This window comes from Acartia tonsa, chromosome 1, assembly GCF_053477335.1.
Source record: "Acartia tonsa isolate MP-2025a chromosome 1, ASM5347733v1, whole genome shotgun sequence".
NCBI classification, from domain to species: domain Eukaryota; kingdom Metazoa; phylum Arthropoda; class Copepoda; order Calanoida; family Acartiidae; genus Acartia; species Acartia tonsa.
In genome coordinates this window covers 16929501-16941547 of record NC_137260.1, presented here as the reverse complement: position 1 = coordinate 16941547, position 12047 = coordinate 16929501, and the positions used below count along the sequence as shown (strand labels likewise).

The following is a 12047-nucleotide window of genomic DNA, read 5'->3' as shown; positions in this document are numbered from 1 at the left end:
TTTCCCTACCTCTTCAAATGATTTTGGCGAAAGCGCTAGTGAAATGTCTGTAAAAATGTCCTTTTGAAATGTTTACAATAACATTAGAACCTTAGATGAGAGAACCAGTGAACCTTTGGATCCTATATATACAAAACAAGCACAAAATCTTCCAAAACAAACAATTTCTGTGGATTTTTTGTCAAATAATTTATCCAATAATTTGAAAATGCTACAGGGTGTTTCAAAACAAAGAAACTCAATAGATTTATTTGCCAATAATAACTCTACAAACAGTGATAAAAATCACATAAAGGGTGTTTCAAATCAAAGAAAAGCCATGAATTTAGACTCACTAAATAATAATTTTTCAAATGAAACAAAATTATTATCAAAACCAAAACAAGCAATTGATTTATTAGCAATTCATAATTCTACAGAAAGTGATAAAAAACACATACGGGGTGTTTCAAATCAAAGAAAATCAACGAATTTTGATTTAATAAATAATAATGTTCCAAATGAAACAAAATCAATAACTAAAGCAAGAAATTCGCTCGAGTTAATATCAAACAATAATAATATGAATGACAATGAATCCATGTCAAGTGGATATTTTTCTAATTATTTATCAACGGAATCCAAGTCTGAGTATACTATACTTGCTTCTGGAGGAGGCAAGTTATCCAGGTAATCGATATATTATTACTTGGATGTTGCACTAGATTTTTATATTCTCTGATAAAGATATGCTCGCAATTGGCTAAATTAATGATTTACTCCCTTATACCCCATTCCCTCCAATCCTACTGACCATTAAATGAGGTCCATATAAGCAAGCTACATTGATGACAAGTTTTACCCTGTCAAAATATCCACGTATATCCTAAGGTATAGTTTCATACAATATAATATAGGTGTATTCAATAAAAATAATTGTTGACCTTTTAACATTCTCAACCTAACTCCTTATCTTTGAAATAAATGGAAATTAAGGAAAGGTGTGGGTTATTTTAAAATTCATTATTTACTTAAGGTAGGTTAGATTAGGTTAAATTGGTTCCTGTAGTGGTTGGCATAGGGGAAAGTTCTATTTATTTAGAATATAAACGGAAGGGGTTTTTAATTGCTTAAAGAAAGTTTTGTGAGCCTGGACCTTCGGCCCCTCGGGGCGAACAAAATGTTTTAATCTCAAAAAAATTTCATTTTAATGTCCGCAGAAAGCTGTCTATAATACGTTGCTAAAACTAAAACGGGGCACTTTGCTTTAGGGGGGGGGGGGCATTAACTAATATTTCTAACTAAAACAGGTATAAAAAAAATAATACCATACAAAAACTAATTGTCTAGACTTTTTTATTATTAGATTAGAAGAAAAGTTATTGTCTAATAACAAAGTTATTAATATTTACAATATTTTTTTCTTATTAGGATTGTGCCATAAAAAAAATATTGTTGATAAGAAAGGAAAAATAATATTTAATCTAGTTGTTAAATGTATATACTTCCTTATCATTAAACCTGTGTCTGCCTTTGGCCTTATAATAGCAGATCCTGACATCAATACATCAAGCCTAACCTAACCTAAACTAGACTTTCTAAAACTGACAATTTTAGTAAGAAATGTTCATTTATAATGGTGCTTTCAAATGAAGTACATAATAGGCAATGGTAATCCCAATCCTTATACTAAAGTAACAGGATGTCTATGTGTTTGTGTGTTTGTATGTTTGTACCGAAGGATCTCGCTAACCGCTGAGGCGATATGATTCTCCTTTACAGGGTAGCTTCTCATAGGTCCTAGGAAGGTTTATAACTATTTTGGGGGAGGGTACCACCACCCTCTCAAGAGAAATCACAAAAAATCAAACAAAAATTTACATATCGAGACTTGAACACAACATAGCTAGGAATCGTAGAGACTTGAACACAACATAGATAGGTATCGTATTATTTTTTTTAAAACAAACTTTTAAAGTGCCACTAGAGGCCTTTAGAGGCGTATCCGCTAGTAATATATAAACAAACAGAGCTTAAAGTTTTAACTACCCCTTTATTAAATTTACTTTAGAAAAAAAGGGGGGGGGGGTATTAGTGTTAAACATGATACTTTTTGTGAAATCTCGAAACAGCTTATAGTACCTAATAAAAAATGACGTCATAAAATATACATGGCCAAAAAAGGTCCAGTATACATTGTAATTGACCAATGGTAAAATTTATTCTGGCCTATCATTTGTCATATGTATTGTATGACGTAATCTTTTTATTAGGCACTATAAGCTGATTCGAAATCTCCCATATAACTTCTGATTTCACTGCTTTCAGTGATGACGAGCTTGATGAGAGTGATGAAGAGGAGAGTGAGTCCAGTGAGGCTGACAACAACCAACAACAAGAGGACTCAAATGATGAAAATGATTTCTTCGAAGAGGAACTCGAATTTAAAGGTTAATTTCAAAGAAAGAGGGGACAATGGGCTGTTTATTACACTAGTCCCCAAAGTTTTGTAATAACGTTTTCTTATTCGTTGGCTTCATAACTTTGGGGACTTTTTTACTGAATTTTTACTGGTTAGTTTATTAGTGTTCAAGCGTTTCAACCACTAATTTTACGCTACAGAAGTGGTTATTATGTGTATCATTATTGTGGACGTACATCAATTTATCGGCCTTTGTCTTATCCCTTTAGATCCCTGGGTTAATTGCTCTGTATTCAAAGGACTGAAAAATAGCCATTCAAAGAGCTTTGTGAAGCCTCCCCAAAATGGAAAACTTATTTGGTTTTAAATAGTTTTTGAAATCTTTAGCTGCAGACAAACTTACCTTACTACTTTATATTAGGACTAGCTGTTTCGCCCCCAGAAACTAGAGCAGAAAAAAAGACTAAAAAGATCAAAAAAACATCTGTAAAGCTTCCCTGAAAAGTACAACTTATTCGGACCAACACTTTCTTAGATCTTGAGCTTCAGACAAAAAAAAACATAACTACTTTATATAATAGGTAGCTTTGTTTGTCTGCCTACAATAGCCTGTCAATTATATTTATGTTAGTTTTGACAAACTATAATCATCCCCCACTTTGCGAGCCTAATTGTCTGTCAGAACAATGCTTCCAAATAAAAATTATAGATATAAATAATAGATGAACACTTTAAGAATTATGTTTTTACCTCAGGTGAATGTGCCATGGATCTTTTTATTGACCCTTTGAATCCTTTTGGAAGAAAGGTGAGGATATTAAAGTTTTCCAACAAAGTTTTTGTCGAGCACTGAAACCCCTCCCCCATATTTTTATTATACAATGAAAATAAGGACGAGGGTTACCTAGTGCCCAAGTTAACCTATCAGACCCTAAAGTAATTACCCCTTCCTCTTATTTTGAAACAACATTTAAAATAATAAGGGATGTTTCTGTGCTTTACAAGGCCCTTTGATGGAAAACCATACAAATTTAGATAACTTCTTGCTATTGGACAGCAATGAATTGTAATTACAACTTTTTTGTCATAGCTTTTCTATTTTTTTTTACTAAGCATCGCATTTCTCCTGTTTGTTTTTGTGTTTCTAATTTTACTCCACCTCCTGCGGGCAAAAAGAATTATACTGAAGTTTTGTTAGTAAAAAAATTAAGTATTAAAAGGAACTTTTTACTAAGCAGGTCAGTTCAACCCTCCAGTCAACATTGGATAAACAGAAAGAAAAGCTAGAAAAACTAAAAAGAGAAAGAGCAGAAAGAAGGGCACAGGTAAAATAAAAGTAATTGTCTTTGTTTCTTTTACTTCCTGAAATCTAAGTAATCTAAATAAAATTGAATGAAAATCTTATTCTTATTAGTAATTGTTTTAAAATGTATATAAGGATAGGTGTGCATTTGAGGTGTGGACTGGCCCTATATCGGGTGCACACCTTTGCATTTATCAGGGAGGGAGGGGACATTGACCATAATCTAATCCCTTTAGATCCCTGATTATTATAATCTGACAAGCTATATTTGTTTTACCAATCTTTATCTAGTGCAAATTATCAACAACAAAAAAATACCGTCCAAAATAATCTACACCATTTTCTTCCTCCACCAACTATCATTTACTTATTAACTAAATTTCGAATAATAGTAAGGAGAAAAATTAATGTATTATCCATCATTCTATCCCTATATCTCTGAAAAATGTGTGTCACAAAAAACTACTATGACTACTATGACTGGTGCTATACTATGATGAATTGCTTCCCAGATCTATATTTGTTATTGTTGTGTCGTAGTTGAAACTTATATATTTTTATGCAAATATTGCAAAATTGTTGTTCGGTCAAGGATGACAACATCTATAAAAGCGAAGCTCTGAAACGGTAGGACAAATGAAAATTAGCACTTGAAGAGTGTCATAACTGAAAATTAAAATATAAATGTATAAAAAAATAAACAAAATTGTAAGTAAATTTGTTGAAAAACTGCATACTTACATGTTATTATTTAAGGACATACTTACTTTTTTTGAACCTGATTATAGAAATCGTTAATGGATAGTACAATCCTTAAATGACTAAATAACGAAAAGAGCTAACCGTTGCTGACGGGCCGACACTAAATATAGAAAAGCTTCGCTTTTAAAAAGTATATTTATTGGTCACTAGAGTATTGTAAAACATAATGAAGTAATCCTTCGTATTTTATTGGACAAATACCTGTCATGCTTTTAAAAAGCAAATCTTTTCTATAATTAGGGTTGTTCTGTTCGTCCGGTTAGGTACGACTTAGAAAGGGCATCGTTACCAGAAAGTCCGTACGTCCATTTAAAACATGCTTATTTTTATTTTTTTACAACATATTTTTGTATGTTATGATTATCTGATTGATATGATATTTGGAATACAGATGCCTAGGACTACAAAATACAATGTTATAAGCGAAGCATCTCTAAAATTAATTCCTAAAATATAAGTATGTCCTTAAACATAATTTAAGTGTTAATGCTCGTTTGTCGTGCCGTTTTTTGGGCTTTGTTTTTATTAATGTTGTAATCCTAGTTTTAAATGTTTCTAATAATAAAACAGGGAAGGATGTAACCAAAAGTTTTATAAACACCATCTTTAGTAAGTTGGGGACTTTTAAATAAAACTTGAGTTGTACAAAACTATAATGTTCAAACTTTATACCACTATTTTTACTATTCTTATAGTTAATTTTAATTACCTTATTAAAAGTGCACAGTAATTATCGCCTGTTGTCTTATCCCTTAAGATCACTGAATTATTGTCATAAAAAAAAGGACAAGCTAAATATGTTTTTGATAAACAGTTATGTGAAGTACAGTAAGAAAAATTGATAATATTTATCTTAAAACCAATAAGTAATAAGTCTACAACAACAACACTAAAGTCATTAAATGTATATTTTAACCGTATCCATTAATTAAAAAAACTATAGTCTGAAGCTCTTTATAATGCCTATAAAAAAATTATGCCATACAATATAAATAACCAATGATAGGCCAATACACAGACTAAATTACCAAAGGCAGGCCATTATACATTTTAATTTACCAATGGTAGTATGATGTCATTTGTTAAAGGTGTTAAAGAGCTTCCTATACTTTAAGAAATCAGGTGAATTTTTAACATTATACACTAATGATATTGTTTTTTTAACCCAACTACGAGATTTTAAGGGGTATTTACCTCCACCCCAACACCCATGTAAATGGTAAAAATTCTGAATTATCTAGGAAATGAGACAGATAGCAAATGAGCGAAGAAGAGAGCGAGAATTGGAAAAACAACGCGTTAGAATGGAAAAGGAAAGAAAGCAGGTTTAATTGTTAATCTAGGCACAATGTAATCAGTAAAGCATCTCTATAAACTAAGTTTTGAAATGTAAGTATGTCCATATCAAGCAACCTGTCTTTAAACATTTTTATTCTTTTAAATAATGTTAAATATCTAATGTATTTAATATTCTATATTTTTGTTGATGTTCGTTTGTATGGCGGTTTAAATTGTTGAGCTTAGAGCTTATGGATGTTGTCATCCTTGTTAAATTTAATAATAAAAGATAAATTGATTTTAATTATTTTTAGGTTGTAGAATAATCTTCTTTTTGTTTTAGGTACAAAAAGAAGTCCGAAGAAAAGAAAAAGAACAACGAAAAAGAAATCGACAATATGAAAGGAAAGTCAAATTCTTTTAAACAAGATATTATAACATCATAAGTAGCACTATAAACAGGCAATATGAGTTATTGGTTTATTTTTTTGTTATGTAGATTTTTATAATTATGACTCATTCCAAGCCACTAGGGTTTAAATTGACCTTCCCCTTAAATAAGGAAATAGGTATACTGGATTTTAAAAAGAGCACAATTAGTTCAACAGCTAATGAATTTATAAGCTTCAGACAGAAAGACTTTCATCTACTACTGTGTTTTTTAACGTCTCTAATCAAAACGAGGCAAATTAATATTAATGTACTATATTTTCTTCAGGTTGAAGAATATTCTAGAAAATATAAAATTGGATAAAGAGAAATGTGTAGAGGAAAAGAAAATGCTGAATATCATGATACAGAGTCTTAATGGTAAAAATAAGTTTTAAAATATATTTTTTTGCGAATTGATAGAATAAAAATTCAGTCCATGGAAAATCATAGAATTCTTTTTTAAAGATTTATTAAAACTCGAGTTGTTAGAATTCTTTCTAATAAGCTTTACTTAAATTTTCTCTACTTTTTTGAAAATGTTGGATAAAGTGAGATTTTGTTCCATGAGGTTTCGTGATAAACAGTATTTAATAAAAACGAAATATAACTTGTTATAATTTAATTTAGAAAGAAAAGAAAGATATCTCAAAGAGGTTGAAAGAATAAATCAACATTGGGAGAAAAAAATCAACCATGAAAGTTTTAAAGGTATTTTTAGAAGCGAAGCTTATATATACTTTAAAGTGTCCGTTCGTCTGTTCAAAGCGTTCAGACTGCTTTTACAAATGGCTTCAGCATATTTTTTAAGATAGTGGAATCTAAATTAAATTTCCATGCATCTCATGGGAATTTAGTAGCTATAAATGAACAGACAAGTATTTTATTCTTGGCATTTTTTTCTTGCTTCTTATGTATGTTGTCATCCTTGTTTTTTTTTTAAATTGTTGGTCCAAAGCTGTGTTATGCTATGTGGATCGACCCATATTATTATTAACTATCAATTACACTGGTGCCAAAAATCTTAATGGTTGTCCCAAAGACTTCTATTGTTAATTTTGAATAAGATGGTAGGAATATATTTTTGTCTAAACTTTTCAACCAATAATTCTAATCTAGGTGAGAAAATAGAAACTGAATTGAAATTGTTGAAGCAAGATTTAAAAGAGCTTCAAAGGCAGAGAATAGAGGCTGTGCTGGCCAAAATGGAACCGTTGATTATCAGTGATCCTCCATCTCAGAAAACTAATTATAAAATGCAGGTATCGTATTAATATACATTCTATTATATTAAGTAGTAAGCTTTTGCTGTCTGTAGCAAAGGATCTCCCTAACTCCTGACCCGATATGGTAAATCTTACAGTAAAGCTTATTATAGTTCCAGGGAAGGTTTTTAATTACTTTTTGTGTAGGGTATCCTCACCATACCAATAAAATATGACCCCCCCCAAAAAAAAAAAAAATGATTTTTTTTAATTAAAAAAGAATTGAAATGAAGGGGGGAAGGTTGACCTCTCCTCCTCCAACCTTTAGTGCCCCTTGAGGCTTCTAGTATACAATAAAACAAGGACATTGATTGGTCAATTGAAGGGGATTTATTAATTGTTTATGTCATAATTCAAACTTTTGTGTAGGCGACGGAATTTTTATGTAGACTATGGGATTTCCTATTTCTTTAAATATATACATATATACATTTACCAAGTGCTTTGAAATAAATTTTGATGGGTTTCACCAAATGTATAATTCAGGCGAAGCATCTTCATTATGAGATCTACCCACTGAAGCAGCGAATTCGACTTGTAGATATGAAACTAGAACACGAGATTGTCAAGAGTAAAACTATGTTTCAAGAAACTAAACAGCTTAGAGATCAGGTACATATGTTGCTTTAGAGTAGCTACGCTCTTTAAAAAATCTATAGTGCATATCGAACACAGAACTTTTCCCCTTCTCTTTGAAATAAATCTGAATTAAGAAGGAGAGGGTGATAGTTTTTATCTTATGCCTAGCCCCTGAAAGGGGCCCTAATCCTGCAGGGCCTGTTCCTGATTTGCCTTAACCCTGCAAAGTTACTAAAAATAACCTAACCTAAAGTAATAAACAAACAAAGGAAAAACTAACCCTACCACTTAATTTTAATCGATTTGAAAAATACGAGCAGGGGGTTTCTTTGCTCAACCAGGCACTTTGAGGGAAAACACCAGCATTATGATCTAATTTCGTCAAATATTGTCACTGATTGTGTCAGTTATGATCTAATGTTTTTCGGTGATAAACTGTTTTCAGAAAATTTGAATAAGAAGATCGTAAATTATTGTAGGCATGTGACGGGTTTTCTTACAACATAAAAATTATATGTTATTCTTGATAGCAGAGCTACTCTATAAGTCGAAATATTTGTCTGTTCGTCAGCAATAGAAAAACCTATGTTAATTAAAATTGTATACAAAAGTAAGTAAATGTACATAATATTATATCATTTTAAAGCAAACAAACTAATTAACGAAAAGTAATAGTTATAGATGGTTTTTATTTTAAAAATGTTTTCATTATCCGGTACATTCAAATTTCTGTTGTTTGTGTAAAACAAAGCTTTCAAATTTTCTCAAATAATAATCAGGAAAAAAGTTGAGTTTGTCAATTTCTAGGTAAAAACAAAGATTAACAAAGGATTTGCATCAAAACCAGGGCTCGGCAGTTGCATGTAAACTTCAGTAAAATCGTCATATTACAAATTTAGAATTCAGTTGGATGTCTAAACCTTTTGCTACACAGAAAATCAATCTTTTCACAATTTATTTTTTGAAGTTGGTTTCAATTTGAGGTTTATGCGCGGCTGCCTAGCCCTAATAAAAATAATTGCTTTGTTCTGGTGTTTATAGATTTTTTATATCTATTTCTCATCCTGTTATATAAAGTAGTCATTTTTTGTAATATCTCGCTTACCACTGAACCGATTAAGCTCTTCATTGAAGAACTTTCATGCAATATAATTTTTAACTTATTTCGTGGGATGGGATTAGGCTTTTTTATTGTCCTTATAACTTTGCTAAGTGATAGTAACTTTTTTATTGCTGTTAATCTAATACAATATAATAAAAAAACATATGCACATTCTCTAGTTGTATGTTCGTTTATCTGTTTCATAGAAAAAAAGATGAAAAATTGAAGTGGAAAGGCATAGTAGCAAAAAAAGGAACGACGTTATAATTTGAAACTAAGTCATCATCATCGCCATTTATCTCTTCTTTCCAGAGCATAGGCCACGCACGATGGTTCTCCATTTTTCTTTGAATTGGGCCTCAGTAGAGGCATAACTGAAAGATGATGGATTCTCATTTTTCAGTTCATCCAGGAATTCCCTCCTCCAGGTTGTTTTTGGTCTACCTGGTTTCCTCTTTCCCGTGAAGGGGTTCCAAGTCAAGGATTGATTAGTTAAATCATCAAGCCCTTTCCTTAGACAGACAGACATATAACATAGGCGATATTCTGGGATTTTTGAATCTAAACATACTTTTTAGTAAATTTGAATTTGAATTTAGGTGTATAATCTTCATGCGCGGATAGGCAGATTAACCAAAGGAGTTCCTATCTCAGAAACTATGCTAACTACTATACAGGTTACAATTAATTCATTAAACAAGGATGAAAATATTCATATCAATAGATAACTTGATTAAACTTAAAAAATTAATTTAGTTAATATGAAATTAATATTTTTGTAACAATTATGAAAATCAATAAATTAGGGATAAGACAATTGATAATGAATTGATGTACACACCCATTGATGATAAACATAAATACCACTTATTATTTCTCGAAAAAAAATATCCAAAGTTCTGGTTATAAAAGTTATAGGATAGTTAATCAATCTTTAAATGGTACATCCGTCAATAAGCTAAAAATTAAAAATTTAATTCTATTCAGTGTTTTACTCATATCTTTAAAATAAAGGGAAAAGTAGGTTGCGGGTAAAATCCGTAAAAGTGTGTGTTTTAAGGCTTAAAAATAGTAGTAGAACGATAATATTCACTAAATATGTGTATTTCTTATTGAAAAGAACTTCAGACAACAAATTTTTTTAAAAGTTTATATAAATTTTTATCGTTCTACTACTGTTTTTAACTTAAAACACACAACCTACTTTTCCCTTAGTTTAATTTAGTGGAAAGCGTATCAGTGTTGAAGAAAATGATAAGAGTTATGTTTATTGATTTGAAATAATTTTAGGAGCACCAAAGAAAGTGGAAAGAGCTATGTGATCTAATAAAAGAAAATAAAGAAGAAATAAAAAGAAAGAAGAGCAGCATAAGGAATAGAAGGCCTCTTACATCTAGCAATTAATAAAGTAATGAAAAATTTAATAGAGGGTAAAACACATTTTCGATACCCCACCCCACTCCGTCATTTGGAAATTTAGATCGCATAGTACAATTATACAATAAAAACAGTTTTCCCTACCCTCCCTTCATTTTATTTTATTATCAAATGGTATTATTTGCATCAATTTTTAGAAAAGTAATTATAGTAGGGAGAACTTCAGTGTGATTAGAACTTTTAAAACTAAAAAAAGAAATAAGGCGATGAGGGGGGGGGTATTGCAGGCCTCCAGAGGCCTCTAGAATCATGAGATCGACAATGGGCAAGAATTGGCATTTTTTTTACTGCAATTTGAATTTCCTTGTAATATTTTTGAGTCTAACAATCTTATATAAATTTTGAATTTCAATTCTATTTATCCATAAGGTAAAACTATACAAGACTTAAATCTATAAAAAGATGCCTTATACATGTTTGTCAATAGTTTAAGCCGAGGGCCACCAGGAAAAAATATTGGATTTGCTAATGAAGTTAATCAACTGATGGATTTGGTCAAGAGTAATCGTCAAAATACAAATAATGATTTGCTGATTTAAATAATTGTAAATAAAAATTTTGAATGATAGATATATTATTATAAAATTAGTTAAATAAAAAATAACCTATATAATGTTATCTTTCAAATTACAGGCCTATATAATTTATCAGCTGCGCGGCTTTAAAAGCCAACCAATAAGCCTTTTATTAGATTTAGCCGTTGTAGCTGCAACTAAAGGCAGCTGCAACCAACGCGGATTCGAGTAAGCCTACACCGCATTTTTGTATTCAGCCGACCATTGTTCTACGATTGTGAGGTATTATGGAATATGGAATAAGGTATAGCCAACAAGCGAAATAAATATAAATAATAATTCAGGGATCAGATAAAATTATATTATGTTGCCCCCCAACGACATTTGAAAATCACGTATAGGTTTCGGGTTTTTTTTTATTAATTTCACTGTTGGTATAAGCTGGGTATGGTATTTCGGTGTCAAAGAGATGTTTCCCTAAAGTACCTTGCCAAACAAAAACACCTTCCCCCCTCCCTGCAAAGTTAGAGAACCTGAGCGAGAGGGAGAAGTTATTGCTCGAAAGTTACTTTGAAGAAATGTACTGCAAAGTTGGTGCAAGAAGAAAATGATTGAAAAATGAAATGTAGAGTTACATTACATATTGTATTAGCCAGGATCGAAATATGTCCATTACCTAATTCTAAAAATGTTACGTGATTCACTAAAAAAATGCAAATAAAAATAACACCATACATAATTCAATAAAAAAGGACATGATATTCAATTTTAGTTTATTTTGCTAAGTTGGTTTATGCACTTAAATACAATAGAGTGAAATACAATTTATTTCTATAATATTTAGGAAATTATTAAGGTTTTTTAAATTTATAAATTATGTCATAGTAAAACTGTTAATTTGATTCTTTAAAATAATCAATTATCTTTCTATTTTGAATTAACTTCTATAAAAGCCGATAAGTCAATAACGTATTAC

The 12047-nt window shown here is 30.6% G+C and overlaps 2 protein-coding genes across 2 annotated transcripts; both read left to right on the top strand.

The window, feature by feature from the left end:
* Nucleotides 1-562: 562 nt before the first annotated feature.
* Nucleotides 563-6168, top strand: LOC145326667 (uncharacterized). Its single transcript, XM_080170037.1, has 6 exons — nucleotides 563-669; nucleotides 2308-2429; nucleotides 3157-3209; nucleotides 3640-3726; nucleotides 5708-5791; nucleotides 6088-6168. Exons 1-6 carry the CDS (start codon nucleotides 563-565, stop codon nucleotides 6166-6168), a joined length of 534 nt encoding a protein of 177 aa, XP_080026163.1.
* A 298-nt stretch (nucleotides 6169-6466) lies between these two features.
* On the top strand, nucleotides 6467-10523 carry LOC145326657 (uncharacterized). The gene is made up of 6 exons (XM_080170027.1): nucleotides 6467-6554; nucleotides 6804-6884; nucleotides 7293-7435; nucleotides 7925-8050; nucleotides 9719-9796; nucleotides 10410-10523. The coding sequence occupies exons 1-6, from the start codon at nucleotides 6524-6526 to the stop codon at nucleotides 10521-10523; spliced, it is 573 nt and encodes a 190-aa protein (XP_080026153.1). The 5' UTR covers nucleotides 6467-6523.
* The last annotated feature ends 1524 nt before the right edge of the window (nucleotides 10524-12047 follow it).